The sequence below is a fragment of the Macaca thibetana genome, chromosome 15 (genome assembly GCF_024542745.1).
Source record: "Macaca thibetana thibetana isolate TM-01 chromosome 15, ASM2454274v1, whole genome shotgun sequence".
NCBI lineage: Eukaryota > Metazoa > Chordata > Mammalia > Primates > Cercopithecidae > Macaca > Macaca thibetana.
In genome coordinates this window covers 2362993-2378920 of record NC_065592.1, presented here as the reverse complement: position 1 = coordinate 2378920, position 15928 = coordinate 2362993, and the positions used below count along the sequence as shown (strand labels likewise).

General features: G+C 52.9%; 1 protein-coding gene across 1 annotated transcript in view; it reads right to left on the bottom strand.

The window, feature by feature from the left end:
* Positions 1–7294: 7294 nt before the first annotated feature.
* LOC126937095 (beta-lactoglobulin-2) overlaps positions 7295–15928 on the bottom strand; it is a 175103-nt gene continuing 166469 nt past the window's right edge. Inside the window, exons 2-7 of the mRNA XM_050760368.1 lie at positions 13534–13707; positions 12212–12348; positions 11051–11124; positions 10692–10799; positions 9647–9742; positions 7295–8755 (exon numbers count right to left, since the gene is read on the bottom strand). Coding sequence (XP_050616325.1) covers positions 8730–8755; positions 9647–9742; positions 10692–10799; positions 11051–11124; positions 12212–12348; positions 13534–13644 — 552 coding nt within the window. The 5' untranslated portion in view covers positions 13645–13707 and the 3' untranslated portion in view covers positions 7295–8729. The remainder of the gene's footprint in view (positions 8756–9646; positions 9743–10691; positions 10800–11050; positions 11125–12211; positions 12349–13533; positions 13708–15928) is intronic.

Below are 15928 nucleotides of genomic sequence, written 5' to 3'. Positions count from 1 at the left end.
ACAAACAAACAAAACAAACAAAAAAACAATCTATAGGTATTTTTTTTTTTAAGTTATTTACTGAGCTCAGTGGTAAAGGTGCTCTGCCAGATGCAGACAGGAATAGAAGACAGTTTGGAACACCTGTGTCCCTGGCCGCCCACAGTCTGGCAGGGGTTGAGGCTGTGTGCTAAGAGTACATGTTCAGGGTGCTAAAAGTGACAAGGAAGATGGTCACCTGAGCTCTGTGGTGGTCAGGGAGCCAACACCTCCACGAGACGCTTTGTGTGTCACAGAGGGAGAATGTTCCTAAGTCCGTGGGCAGCGGCAGCTATGAACAGCTTTAGTAAGTGTCATGGCCCACCCCGTTACTATGCTGAAGTCCTAACTCCGTACCTCAGAATGTGACTGTGTCTGCTGGAGATAGGGTCATTAAAGAGGTCATTAAGGTAAAATGAGGTCACTGAGGTGGGCCCTAATCCCACAGGTCCTTATTAAGAGATTAAGACACAGACATATAGAGGGATGACCATGAGGACACAGGGAGTGTTGGGAGCAAGCCCCCCAAAATCTGGCCATAAACTGGCCCCAACACTGGCCATAAAATCTCTGCAGCACTGTTACATGTTCATAATGGCCCTAATGCCCAAGCTGGAAGGTTGTGGGTTCACAGGAACGAGGGCAAGGAACACCTGGCCCACCCAGGGTGGAAAACCACTTAAAGGCATTCTTAAGCCACAAACAATAGCATGAGCGATCTGTGTTTTAAGGGTGTGTTCCTGCTGTTAGTTAACTAGCCCAACCTATTCCTTTAATTCGGCCCATCCCTTCGTTTCCCATAAGGGATACTTTTAGTTAATTTAATATCTATAGAAACCATGCTGATGACTGGTTTGCCGTTAATAAATATGTGGGTAAATCTCTGCTCGGGGCTCTCAGCTCTGAAAGCTGTGAGACCCCTGATTCCCCACTTCACACCTCTGTATTTCTGTGTGCGTGTCTTTAATTCCTCTAGCGCCGCTAGGTTAGGGTCTCCCTGACTGAGCTGGTCTTGGCAAGTGGCGTCCATCGTGGGGGCTCGAATCCATGTCAAAGGGTCACTGGAGGGACAGTTGGAACGGAAAACTAGCTGGAGGACACCCGAGTGCTCTTAAAGCAACCCCCGTGGTGAGTAAGAAGGGGAGCTCGGAAGCGTCAGGGTAACAATGGGACAGATATGGGGTCTGGTTCTTTTCACCTTGGAACTTTTTCACACTGATGACAAGGAGGAACAAGAGTATAGTGAAGTAACAGAAGAGATTACAGAGCAGGTTTATTTGCCAGATGAACCTAAAGTGGCAAAGGAAGGAGAAGTTCATCCCTACCCTTCTGCACCCCCTCATTATTATTTTGAAGAAAATTGCCTCCCAGATCTTTCTTTTCCAGAGGACACTGGGCAAAAATAGTTGCCCCAGTGACTTGGAGCAGCGCCTCAAGTGACGACTCTTAGTTCTATTCAGGCAGGAATTCAGCAAGCTAGATGAGAGGGTGATTTAGAGGCTTGGCAGTTCCCTGTTAGAATACACCCCCCAGATCAACAGGGAAATATTACAGCTACATTTGAGCCTTTTCCTTTTAAATTACTCAAAGAATTAAAAGAAGTAATCAATCAGTATGGACCAGGTTCTCCTTTTGTAATGGGACTGTTAAAGAATCAGTCAGATGATTCCTGCTGACTGGGACACTCTTACTTGAGCTTGTCTAACTCCTGTTCAGTTCTTACAATTTAAAACTTGGTGGGCAGATGAAGCTTCCATTCAGGCTGCTTGCAATGCCCAGGCCCAACCTCAAATTAATATAACTGCAGACCAACTTTTGGGGGTTGGCGGCTGGGCTGGTTTAGATGCACAAGTGGTCACGCAGGATGAGGCCATAGAACAGCTTAGAGGAGTGTGCATTAGAGCTTGGGGGAAAAAATCACTTCAGTCGGGAACAAACAGAGCGTGGAAAAAAGGCACCCTTCCTTTAGTGCTATAAAACAGGGACCAAGGGAACCCATATGTGGATTTTATAGCTCGGTTACAGGAGTCTCTTAAAAAGATGATTGCAGATTCGGCTGCTCAGAGGATATAGTGTTGCAGTTATTAGCTTTTGACAATGCTAATCCTGATTGCCAGGCTGCTCTGCGACCTCTCAGAGGGAAAGCACATTTAGTTGATTATGTCAAGGCCTGTGATGGTATTGGAGGTAATCTGCATAAAGCTACTTTGTTGGCACAGGCAATGGCAGGACTGAGAGTGGATAAAGGAAATACTCCATTTCCTGGAGCTTGTTTTAACTGTGGGAAGCATGGTCATACTAAAAAAGAATGTAGAAAAATTCAGCAAGCCAGCCTGCCAGATAGCGGAAAAAAGAAAACTGTTGAGCCTGAAATATGTCCAAAATGTAAAAAAGGAAAACACTGGGCTAGTCAGTGTCACTCTAAGTTTGATAAAGAAGGGAACCTGATTTCGGGAAACGCCATGAGGGGCCCATCCCGGGCCCTGTTCTAAACCGGGGCATTTCCAGCTCAGGCCGTTCCCTCACACCTGCACAATGTCTGTCCCCTGCCACAGCCGGTAGTGCCACAGTAGATTTATGCTGCACAAAAGCTGTGAGCCTGGGGAACCCCTGCAAAAGGTCTCAACAGGAGTCTGTGGACCCTTGCCAGCAGGGACAATAGGATTACTTTTAGCGAGGCCTAGTTTAAGTTTAAAAGGCGTACAAATACACACAGGAGTCATTGATTCAGCTTACAATGGGGAAATTCAAGTTGTTGTATCTACTTCTGTTCCCTGGAAAGCAGAGCCAGGAGAGCGCATAGCACAGCTCCTGATTGTGCCATATGTGGGAATGGGAAAAAGTGAAATTAAATGAACAGAAGGATTTGGAAGCACAAATAAACAAGGCGAAGGAGCTTATTGGGTAAATCAAATTACTGATAAACGTCCTACCTGTGAAATAATTATTCAAGGAAAGAAATGTAAAGGTTTGGTAGATATAGGAGTGGACATTTCAATCATTTCTCTACAGCCCTGGCCGTCCATGTAGCCAGTTCAACCTGCTCAATTTAACATAGTTGGAGTTGGTAAAGCCCCTGAAGTATATCAAAGTAGTTATATTTTGCATTGTGAGGGGCCCGACGGACAACCTGGGACTATTCAACCAATTATAACTTCTGTACCTATAAATTTAGGGGGAAGAGATTAATTACAACAGTGGGGAGCACAAGTTCTAATTCCAGAACAATCATATAACCCTCAAAGTCAACATACAATGCATGAAATGGGGTATGTCCCTGGTATGGGACTAGAAAAACATTTGCAAGGTTTGAAAGAACCACTTCAAGTGGAAAAAGTTCCCACCAAAGATTAGGATATCATTTTTGATGGTGGCCATTGTTAAGCCTCCAGAACCTATACCTTTAAAATGGCTAACAGATAAGCCAATTTGGACACAGCAATGGCCGCTAAGTAAAGAAAAACTGGAGGCTTTAGAGAAATTAGTTGCTGAACAATTAGAAAATGGGCACATAGCTCCAACATTTTCTCCTTGGAATTCTCCAGTTTTCATAATTAAGAAAAAATCAGGTAAATGGAGAATGTTAACTGACTTAAGAGCCATCAATTCAGTTATACAACCTATGGGAGCATCACAGCCAGGATTGCCTTCTCCTGCTATAATTCCAAAAAATTGGCTTTTAATAGTCATAGATTTAAAAGACTGTTTCTTTATTATCCCTTTAGCTGAGCAGGACTGTGAACAGTTTGCGTTTACAATTCCTGAGGTAAACAGCCTGCAGCCTGCTAAGCATTGTCACTTGAAAGTGTTGCCACAGGGCATGTCAAACAGCCCAACAATTTGCCAGACGTATGTGGGGCAAGCAATTACATTATTCACTATAAGGATGATATACTTTGTGCTGCCCTCACTTGAGAAATATTAGCCAACGTTGTGATCACTCACAAAATTCAATTTCTCGTGCTGGTTTAATTATAGCTCCTGACAAAATTCAGATTACTACTCCTTACTCCTACTTGGGGACCTTAGTAAATGACACTACCATTGTGCCACAGAAAGTAACCATACGTAGGGATAAATTAAAAACATTAAATGACTTTTAAAAATTACTAGGGGACATAATTGGATACGACCTGCTCTAGGCATTCTTACCTATGCCATGAGTAATCTGTTTTTTATCCTTAGAGGAAATCCTAGTCTCACTAGCCCTCGACAATTAACAAAGGAGGCTGAGGTCGAGTTACAACTGATTGAGCAGCAGGTCCATAAAGCTCAAATAAATAGAATAGACCCAGAGAAGACTCTAGATTCACAAATTTTTTCAACTCAGCATTCACCTACTGGTGTTATTGTCCAAGAACAGGACTTACGAGAGTGGCTTTTTCTTCCACATACTAATTCACGGACTCTAACTCCTTGTTTGGATCAAATCGCTACCATGATAGGAAATGGGAGAACTCGGATTGTTAAATTACGTGGATATGATTCTGGAAAAATTATTGTCCCTCTCACGAAGGCACAAATGCAGCAAGCCTTTATAAATAGTCTACTTGGCAAACCCGTTTAGCTGACTTTGCGGGTATTCTCGATAATCATTTTCCTAAAACGAAACTGTTTCAGTTTTTGAAATTAACTAATTGGATTCTCCCTAAAATAACTAAATTTAAACTAATTGAAGGTGCTGAGAATGTTTTTACAGATAGGTCTAGTAATGGTAAAGCTTCTTAATCTGGCTCAAAAGGTAAAGTTTTTCAGACGCCTTATACTTCAGCTCAAAAAGCAGAGCTTGTAGCTGTAATTGAGGTATTGACTGCTTTTGAGATGCCTATTAATGTGCTTTCTGATTCTTCATACGTGGTTCACTCCACCCAGTTAACTGAAAATGCTCAGTTACGATTTCATACAAATGAACAACTGATGACTTTATTTACCCAATTGCAAACAGCAGTTAGGAGTAGAACGCACCCTTTTTACATCACTCACATTAGGGCTCATACACCTCTTCCAGGACCTTTGACTGAAGGGAATCAAATGGCTGATCGCCTAGATGCTACTGCAATATCTAATGCTCGACACTTTCACAATTTGAGCCATGTTAATGCCTCTGGTCTCAAACGCAGATACGGCGTTACCTGGAAAGAAGCTAAAGCTACTATCCAGCGATGCCCAACTTGCCAAATGGCGCATTCCTCATCTTTTACAGGAGGAGTTAATCCTCGAGGACTGGAACCCAATTCTCTTTGGCAAATGGATGTCACACATGTTCCCTTGTTTGGGAGACTAGTTTATGTACATGTATGTGTGGACACTAACTTAGTGGCCTGAGCAAACTAATCCAGTAGGTGTCCCAAAAATAATGGCAGTTCAAACACCGGATTGCAAGGAGCGCTGACCACCGTTTCCTGGGATGGAAGACGGAGGCTGAGGAAAGCTTCCCTGGGTTCAGAATTACACCTGGGGCTACCACCTCAGGGTCCCCTTCGTTATGTCACCCGGCCTCCCCCTCATACCCTGTTCATGATGGGGACCATCTTAAAGAACCTATCTGTCAAGGCTTAGCTCACCCTCCCTCTTTTTTGCTGCTGTCTCCTTTGACTAAAAGAAGGTGATCTTTTCGGCAACTCATTCTTGAATCTCACACAGTAGCTCTCATATTAAAAAAAAAAAAAAAAAACTATGAAAGTTTCAAAAGGGTGAAAATAGATATTACGTTAGCCACAAACCCTATATATACAGTTTTAGTAATTACTTGGGCCAGATCTGGAAAGGGTGGGGTGTACTGAACTAAACAAAACTTCTTTTTTTTTTTCCTGCCAATTTATGGATGAGGCTAGAAGACTTACTGAGAAGGCTTCTGAAGTTTTATTTTTTTAAAATTATGGAATCAGTATTAAAGCATTGTAAATTTCTTGATTTGCATGGCAGAACAACAGGTAAGCTTGCGAATGTTTAGAATTTCCAGGTGCCAGGGCAAGCCTGCTTAGGAGGCTTAGAAACCCGGTCACTCAGAAAAGCCAGCGTCTGTCCCCACCAACCAGCGTGTGCCTCCCTCACGGTGGGTGCTAAATTGATTTCTAGAAGTAGTTTGATTTTGCCAATTTGATGAGCAATAATAAATGGCCTCTCTTTTTTATTTGATTACTTATGAAGTCAAACCGTTTTTTTTTTTTTTTTTTTTTTTCCCAAGACGGAGTCTTGCTCTATCACCCAGACTGGAGTCCAGATTCGGCTCACTGCAAGCTCCGCCTCCTGGGTTCACACCATTCTCCTGCCTCAGCCTCCTGAGTAGCTGGGACTACAGGTGTGCACCACCACCCCCAGCTAATTTTTGTATTTTTAGTAGAGACAGGATTTCACCACGTTAACGAGGATGGTCTCGATCTCCTGACCTCGTGGTCTGCCCGCCTCGGCCTCCCAAAGTGCTGGGATTATAGGCATGAGCCACTGCACCTGGCCGAAGTCAAACCTTTGAATCAGCCTTTTGATCTATGCAAATAGCCTTTCCTATCTTTTGCTCAGTGCTTTTTTTCTTTTTACTTTCAGAGACAGGATCTCACTCTGTTGCCCAAGCTGGAGTGCAGTGGTGTGATATCATGGCTTACTCCAGCCTCAAACTCCTGAGCTCGAGGGATCTGCCAGCCTTAGCCTTCCAAGTAGCTGCAACTACAGACGCATATCACAATGCACAGCTATTTTTTTTCTTTTTTTTTTTTTTTAATTTGGGACTGCTTTTTTTTAAAGTTTATTTATTTATTTATTTTTTAGAGGAGACAGGGTCTTGCTATATTGCCCAGGCTGGTCTCAAACTCCTGGGCTCAAGCCATCGTTTGGCCCCCAGCCTTCCACAGTGATGGGATTACAGGCATGAGCCACCACGCCCGGCCCTTCAAGGACTTCTGATTTACATATGTATTTACATACGTGATATGAACCCTTCGTCACTTTTGCTGCAAATGTTAATTTCGGATTGTTCTTTCCATTTTGATAGCGTTGATGATGTCTTTGATATGCCGAGTTTAAAGCTCTCAACCTTTCCCCTGGTGTTGATACTGTCCGTGTAGGCACCCCATCCGCAAGTTATAGAAAGAAGTTTCAAAATTTCCTTCCTTTTATTCAGAATTGATCAGGAACGAATTTTAAGATAATGTGTAGGTGAGATAGCCAATCTTATTTCCCCCAATCTGTCTTGCCCATTTCCCTCAACACTATTTATTGAATAAATAATGCTTTTTTAGGACAGGCCATTTGTACCATCCCTGAAGTTGTTGTATACATTTGGGTTCATTCCTTGACTTGATACCCAGTTTCTTGCTGTTCTTTTGCCCTGAGCTAATGTCACATGCTTCTCATCACTGCTGTTTGATATTAGGATAGAATGGTACAGCCATCTGCATGATGCTTCTTTTAAAAATGTTTCCAAACTTTTATTCCTTCATGTAAATTTTAGATACAGATCTGCAGTTTGGGGGAAAATCCCACTGGAAGAATAATGGAATTGCTGAAGTGTGTGGGTGAACCTGAGGTTACCAACTCAACGATGCTGAGAGAGACGCAGCACTCTCGCGTCGCTATTTACCCCGGTCATTTTAGGGCCCCAGAAAAAGCTATTTTTTATGATCTTACAAATTCCATAAACCTCTTGTTACATGTGTGCTTTGTGAGTGTCGTTTTTCCTTGTGTTTTTCCAGCCGGACTTGTTGATTTTCAGGAGAACTGTGGGGCTTCATCATCAGCTTCACCACCAGCTCTGGGTTTCATTCCGTTGTGTTTATCCCACGTGGGGGAGAAGGCGGAGAAGGCGGAGAAGGGGGAGAAGGGGGAGAAGGCCTCACTGGAGGCGTTTTCGGGGCAGCCTCTGGCCATACCTGTCTTGGGAGTTCCAGACAAGTATCAAGTCCTTGACCCAATTTCCTCAGAGCCTGCCCTGCTGATGGGCGGCCCTGGCTCGCCGGGAGCAGAAGCGGGTGCTGCCCTTCAGAATCCTGGGCCCGGAGGAGTGGGCGTTGGCCGGTCTCACCTGCCACACAGGTAGAGCCGTCCTTGTTTACCTGGCGGCCCTGCTGGACTCCTACGGGGAGCAGGGTCTGGAGCTGGGCTCACTCAGGGTTCTCGGACCTCGGTAGAGACATATGTGTTTGCTCACGGAGCATGGACGCCGCCTCTCTAGAGGGTCCCCAGCAGACCCAGGTGAGGCGGGTCAGAGTGGAGAGGAGCTGGAGTCTGAGAACAGCCTCCGTGGGGTCAAGTTCCTGAAGGACACTTGGGGGCCACCCCAGCAGCTCTCGGGGGGTGCATCGGAGGCGCCTGGGGCTACAGTGTTCCACTCATTGTATATGTTTTGGAGGCATCTGGCGCTGTGGGTAGGAGCTCAGGGGGCCATGTGCCCCCTCCTCACCACCCTGTGTGTGCTCCAAGCCCACAGACCAGGCTGGGGCATGCTGTTGGCCCTCGGCTGTTGGTTGACAGGTGGTTGGTAGGACCTGGAGACCCACAGAAGGAAGAGGCCTTCCCAGCAGGGGAGGGGACCAGGAGACAGGCAGGGTTGGGCCCCAGGCTGGGGAGCTTCCTTGGGTCCCTGAGATGCAAAAGGACTTCCAGCAGGGAACTGGGGCAGAGTCTAGGCCACAAACCAAGGTGAAAGAGGTGGAAGGGGGGCTGAGGGCAACAGAGGGGTAAGGAGCCCAGGCAGGAAGACTCCGGAGCCACCAGACCTAGGCTCGGGGTGGGGGACAAGGGCCTGTGGAGCAGAAAAGAAACAGTTGGTGATTCTGAGGACTTCACTCATTCATTTTGAAATCAATCAATCAGTCAATCAATCACATAGCACAAAACAGCCGTCCCTCAGTGGCATCACCTGGCCTTCTGCCTCCCCATGTTGGCTGTGTCCTGCCAGGGCCCTGTGCTCTGTGGAAACCCAGTTCCCTTGGGGGCCCACAAGGCCCCACCACTGCCCCACTCAGCCTTGGATCTCATCCCTGCCCTCCTCTGCTCAACTCCTGTTCCATCCACATGACCCCTCTTCCAGGGAACCTTCCTCACCTCATCCCATCTCAGGGCCACCCACCCTGGCTGCCTGTACTCACACAGCATGGTCAGGCTCCCCAAACCCTGCTCTAGCCCCCACTCCCACCCCTGTAGCCCTTGCCTCTAACAAATCAGGTAATTACAATGCTTGCTACCATGTAACCTGCACTAGGGATGGATGATGCATCTGTCTTGTTCTAAGTGAATCCCAAACTCCCAGAACAGGCCTGGCCCGTGTGTTTGTTGATTGACCAAATGATGTGTTGGGAGGCAAGAGAGGGGAGAGGCTGGCTGGGCACTTGGCTCAGGAGGGAGGAGATCTGGATCCCTTCCAGCTCCTCCTCCTGGCTGTACAACTTGGCGGCCTTGTTACTGAACATCTCTGAGCCACATCTGTAGAGTGGAGACGGCATCGGGCCCATATCATTGTGTCACGTGGGGCTGGTGAAATCTGGCAGCCCCTGAAGCAGCCTGCACAGGCCTGGCCGTAAGGGGAGTGGGGATGGGCTACACCTTCTGTGGTGCTGGCTGGGAAGACCAGGCCCCAGACCCTTGGGTCTTCCTCCTGTCCGGCTCCGGGACGTGGCTGGGGGGCAGTGCTCACCATCTATGTTGAAGACCGGGACTTTCTGTAGATGGAATTTCTCCACGTACTCCAAGTATCTTCCCACCCATTTGGGGTCCTCCTGCATTCTTCTGGCTGGAATCAGAGGAGCTGACAGTGAGGGACTTAGGCCTGGAGCCTCTGTCTTTTCTGCCCTCTTCCTCTGCGGAGAACAATGGGGAGGCAGAGGCCCTGGGCATCACCCCACCACTAAGTTGCCATGGGCTGGGGGCTCGTCGGACCATGGCAGCACCCCCTCTGCGACCTCCCGGGCCCGGCCAGCTCTGATTGCAGTGGCCCCAACCTTGTCTCCTCTAAACACAGGTCTGTTCTGAGCACGGCAGGTAAAGTGCCCCTGGAAGGAGGGAGTCAGGCCTGGCCCGCCTCAGTGGAGATCCCCAGAGGGTCCCGAGTTCCGGCCTGGCGCCACCCTTCCCACCCCCTCGACCTTCTCAGCCCTGGGGCCTCTCGACTGCTGCTGTCCTGCTCCCCCACCCCATCCCAGGCTCGGCTCCGGCTGATCTTCCGCCCTGAAATGCCCCCAGGCCCATCTATCTCCACCTTGTCTTCAGGACACCGCAGCCTCTCGATGTCCTGGACTCTGTCCCCTGTGCCCTTCGAGCCCTTCTCCCATGGTGCTTTTACTTTCAGACCCACAGGACCCCGAGACATTGCTTGATAAGGAGGAAGACAAGGAAAGCATTTTCTCAGTTCCATCCACTGATAATTCAAGCTCCCAGTGCAGCGCCCAGAGCCGTGCCCGCCTCGTAGCCGACCCGCGGTGCACGTCCTGCGGTGCACGTCCTCCCCACGTCCTGCGGGCAGTGCACGTCCTCCCCACGTCCGCGGTGCACGTCCTGCGTGGGGACGTCCTCCCCACATCCGCCCGAGGCTGCCTGCGCCCTCAGAACACACTGCACAGGAGGCACCTCCCAGACAGGACGGCCAGTCTCCGCACAGACCCGGGAGTGTCCGGCAGCTCCTCCCTCCTATCTGGGGACCGGGGCACTGCATCGGCCAGCGCTGGGGAGAGCTGGCCACTTACCCAGCAGCACCCACAGGCTGGTGATCTCGTCATCCTCAAAGCGCACGTAAAGAACGAGGTTGCTGTAGTCGGTGCTGACGAAGCGTACGTGCATGCTGCCACCCTCAACTGTGGGAGACCCCGGGGCCGGGTGATACACGATGCCTCGCTCCTCTGTCCCCCAGGCCCTGGACCCCCCCCATGCCCTGTGGACAGTGCAGTGCGACCAAGAGGATGCACGACCTCCTTCCAGCACCTGGTCTTTCCCCAAAGCCGACAGCCCCCTCCTGAGTGTTGCCGCCAGGGCCGGGTGTCCGAGCGTCCCTTGCTCGCCCCTCCCCACTCAGAGCCCAGCCTGGATCCCGGACAGGGGCACTCACAGGAGCCTTGGTACTGGCCTTGCAACTGGGTTGGATGGACGGTGATGTTTGCTTCTTTACACACCCCTTCTCCCCTGGGAAAGGAGAAGGGAACCAGGGCCTGGTCAGCCTCCAACTCTGTCCTGTTGTCTTGCCCCAGGATGTTGTGACCCTCTCAGGGCTCTCTACCAGCGGACACTGGGGCTGCCACCAGCTGAGAGCCCTCCTGTCCTCCCCGGGGCGTCAGCTCCCCAGGCTCTGGGTCAGCCTTGTCCGGGCACAGGCACCAGGGTCATGCAGCCAGGAGGCGGCAATGCCCAGGGGGTGCTGGGGATGGGGTTGGAGTGAGGAAGTGAGGTCGTCCTCATTTCTGGGATGACACCAAACCTCCTGGAGCGGATTGGTCCTAGTCTGGCCTTGGCTCTGAACTGCAGGTCTTGGGGGCTGGGACCCTGACTGTCCTGCCTGTCCCCACTTGCTCTGGCTCTGTGCACAGACAGAGCCCCCCTCACCCCCATGGTCCTGCCTCTGTGCACAGACAGAGCCCCCCTCACCCCCATGCCCTTTGCTCTGGGGTCTTCAGTTTCTCATTTGGGGTGGGTACCCGCCAACCCCCGGGACTCTGCAGGCCCCCGCACAGTGTGTCTGTGACTGAGTGGCTACTAGGATGTGGGTCTCACGGCCTTCAGAGCTGTGGGTGCAGGTGGAACAATGTGAGCTTGTTGTCGGTGTCACTGGGCTCAGCACAGCTTGTCCCCAGGGCTGATTTTCTTTTGCTGACAGCGCAGCTGTCCTTAGGATTCCCTGACTTACATCGGGGCCGAAAGGGGCGTGGACCCGGGTGGCTGTGGTCTTTGGGAGAGGGTTGTTGGGAATTAGGCAACTTTCAAACACTGGAGATGGCACATTTAAAACGCCAGACCCGGGCTTCCTTCACAGCTGGAACACAGGCCCATGGCCCAGTGGGCATGTCTGCTGGGACTGGACGTGGCCTCCAGGGCTGGGCTGGTGTTTCCTGCCCGCCTGCCTCTGGCAGCTTCCGAGCTTGCCCCTCTTGGAGCGGGGTCTTGGGCCTCAGCTTGGTGTGATGTGTTCCTCTGCCTCGGAACACTGTCACTGTCCCTTGGGGGTCCCTGGGTCTGAGAGTGAGCATCTGAGAGGGGTGGCAGGAGCCATGCTTACTTCCAGAACAGCACGAAGTCCACGTCCCCACCGTGCCTGGTCTGGATGGAGTGGAGAGCAAGCCTCAGAGGGTCGGCCGGAGAGACCAGGTTTGCGTGGCTGGCTGACAGCTGCAGAGTGAGCCAGCGCCCCTCCACCTGCAGGGGTGCGGGCCAGGGCGGGAGAGGCTGGCTAGTGCCCAGTCGTGTGGCACCCCACCACCTGCAGGGGTACGGGCTGGGGGGAGAGGCTGGCTAGTGCCCAGTCGTGTGGCACCCCACCACCTGCAGGGGTACGGGCTGGGGCAGGAGAGGGCTAGTGCCTGGCCGTGTGGCACCCCGTCCACCTGCAGGGGTGCGGGCTGGGATGGGAGAGGCCGGCTAGTGCCCAGCCGTGTGGCACCCCACCACCTGCAGGGGTACGGGCTGGGGCAGGAGAGGGCTAGTGCCTGGCCGTGTGGCACCCCCTCCACCTGCAGGGGTGCAGGCTGGGGCGGGAGAGGCCAGCTAGTGCCCGGCTGTGGGCACCAGTGGGCCACCCTCTGAGCTCTCAGGCCCCAGCTCTGGCACTGAGCATGGTCACCAGGAGGTCGTGCCCCTCCCAGGGGGCTGCATTGGCAAACGTTCCCTCTTCCCAGTCTATATTGGCAAATGCCCATCTGTGGGTCCAGGTGGAGGATAAGCCGTGCTTCCTTCTTGGGAAGAGTCACCTCCCATCCCCTTCTCTCAGATCTCTGTCCAATCCACTTCCCCACTTGCTACCCTCACTTCCCTCAGCCCCACACCCCTGCGTCTGCCTGATCCAAGCTCTGTTCCCCTGGCCAGGGAGGGTAGAAGGGAGGGTCTGGCTCTGTGCTGGGCGTCCCTCCATCCCTGCACTCCCACCAGCAGCACCAGGACCCCAGGGGCCACACAGGGAGGAGGAACTGGGACCCTCCCTGCACCCGGGGCTGGCCTCTTCGTGTCACCCAGGGTGAACCCTTCCCCTGCTCCCTGCCTGGGCCCAGCGTCTGGGTGCTCTGCTTCACTGGACGCCGCCCTGCAGCCTTCTCCTGAGACTGCTGTTGTGCTGCGGCTTCCACAGCCAGGAGAGAGGGAAGCGCCCCGAGGTTAATCAGTGGCCGCTGGTTCCGGCTGTGCGGGAGGACAGAGCCCGTTCCTGCCTCGGTTGGACCCAGGCTTAGGTGCAGCTCACCCTCCAGAGCTGCTGCAGGGTCAGGCAGGGCCCAAACCCCAGTCCCCGCCCACCTGCCCCCACCCCCTGCACCTCTTCAATGTGACACTCGTGTCATCCCCAGCCCGTGTTCCAAGCCTGAGTCTGGGGACTGGACCCATGACACTTACCTTCTGTGCATCAAAGTCCGGCTGTACCGGCACTTCTTCCAGAGCCTTCTGGGCACCTGCCAGGCCCAGGCCGAGGGCCAGCAGCAGGAGAGGGCCTTTCTCCAGCGCCATGACTCCGGGGAAGGGAGAGTGCCCCCAACCAGCTCCCTCCTCTGTGCTGCCCAGACCCACCCCACCTTCCCACCCGCCACCTAAAAGTTCCAAGTTCCGCAACCCTACCCCAGGAATGACGCCACCTCCCTGGCACCGCCCGGCGTCTAAAGTGATGGGAAGCTGTGGTTTGGACTGGGTGTGGCGTGGCTGTCTGGGCAGTTTAACTGCATTGCACGTCTGTCCTGGATTCTGAGATGAGGCCTGTGGCCTGAGGGGGGCTGGGAAGAGGGCAGAGGAGGATATGGGCTCATTCAGGCCTGCAGTCCCTCCTCCACAGGCCCCCTGGCCCCCAGTGTATTTGTCCACCGGCTGCTGGAGCCACGAATGCCAGGATCACTCTCACATCCCTGTTCACCTCCTGCTCACGGTGAGCCCCGCCTGGGTTTGGGGAGGTTAGAGGGGGTGGGGCCTGCCTGGATGTGGGGAGGGTGGAGGGGGTGGGGCCTGCCTGGGTGTGGGGAGGGTGGAGGGGTGACGCAGACCAGCCCTGGGATGGCACTCGGCACGCGCTGGGCACTGAGCCCTCACAGGGCATCTGCCCTTTGTTCCTGCTTACTGCAAACGTCTCCCACCAGCTCCTTCTCTCCAACGCTGGAGCCACTCCCAGCCCAGGCCATGAGCCTCTCTCCTGCCCCATCCTCCTGCCCTCGCGTGTCCAGAGGCCAGCGTGGGGTGAGGTCAGGTGCTCCCTGCTCACCCGCCTTGGGTCCTCCTTTGCCATCTGGATTAAGTGCGGATCTCCAGGCCACAAAGCCCCTGTGGTCTGCCCCTTCCCCACTCCCTCCTTCCCTGCTGCAGCTGCAGAGATGCCTGCCAGCCCTCGAATGTGGTGCCTGCCTCTGTACCCCACCCCACCCCCTCCCTCCTCCTGCCTGGGGCTGCATGGGGCTGAGAGGCTGCCCGGCCCCTGTAGGTTCCAGCTTACAGGGAGTCTGGGGTCTGGTTTGAGGAGTACCGCTGACCTCAGGGTGACCACTGGCTTGGCCTCAGGCTTCTTAGATAGACACTAGGGGGCTACTCAGGCCTGGTGCTGCAGGGTTAACTCTAGGAGTGATGCATCCCCGCCCACCATGGGATGTGGGTAGTCCCAAGTTCAACCCACTGAGCTTGTTTTCTCTCCAGAGATGGAGAGGGGGCAGGGATGACACGGTCTGTGCAGGGTGCTCTGAGGACGGAGTCAGGTAATAAAGGAAAGAGCTTAGTTGAGTGCCTGCCCCTCATAAGCTCACTGTGAAGTCAGCTTCCGGCCAAAGGTCCTGCCAAGGGTCTGGTTAGGTTTGCATGAAATGCCCCCAGCCCATCGGGGAGGCTCCAAAGCCCAGGCTGGGGAGGGCCTGGCCTGATTTGCAGCGTCTTTCTGGAGGCTTCCATCAGCAGGCCAGGGTGAGGCAGCTCTCTCAGGTCAGCCTTGGGAACGGCCAGGCTAGAAGATGAAGTCTCATTCCCCACCCCTGGCTGCAGGTGGGCCTGAGGAGACCTCGGGCCCGTCCCCTATGTGCTGGAAGACAGAGTAGCTGCCACCCATGGCTGACTCAGTCTGGGCTCCCGCACACCCTCCAACGCTGAGCTGGCCATGCCTGAGTCAAGGGGCCAGGGACCAATACAGCATCTCGCACCCCACCCACAGCCCCTGCGCCCTGGGAAGGCCCCACCCTGCACCTGCATGCAGGTTCCAGAAGGGGCCAGGGCCGGGCAGGGCTCAGTGCAGGGTGGCAGCTTCTGGCCTCCATCCCTCTTCCTCCTTCTGGGTGCAGGATGTCACTCAACAGCAGCCATACTCAACCTCAAGTTTGCCTGTTTGGTTGGGCCTTAGGGGGTCCTAGCACTCCCTGTGGACCTTCCAGGGCCCAGCTGCTGCCCTGGGTCTATGATTTCTGCCTCTGGGCACCTTCCTCTACTTCCCAACCTCCCTGGTGGCCAGGTGCTGGCCTGAGATCTGTGTGCAGGAGTGAGTGTGCAAGTGTGTGTGAGTGCAGGGGTGTGTGTGCGCAGGTGTGTGTGAGTGCAGGGGTGTGCGTGTGCAGGTATGTGTGAGTGCAGGGTTGTGTGTATCCAGGTGTGTGAGTGGAGGGATGTGTGTGTGCAGATGTGTGTGAGTGCAGGGTGTGCATGTGTGTGTGTGAGTGTGCATGTGTGTGTTCAGATGTGTGTGCAAGTGTGAGGTCAGGAGTGTGAGTGCATGGGTGTGAATTCAGGGTGTGTGCAAGTGTGTGAGTGCTGGTGTGTGTGTATATGTGTGTGC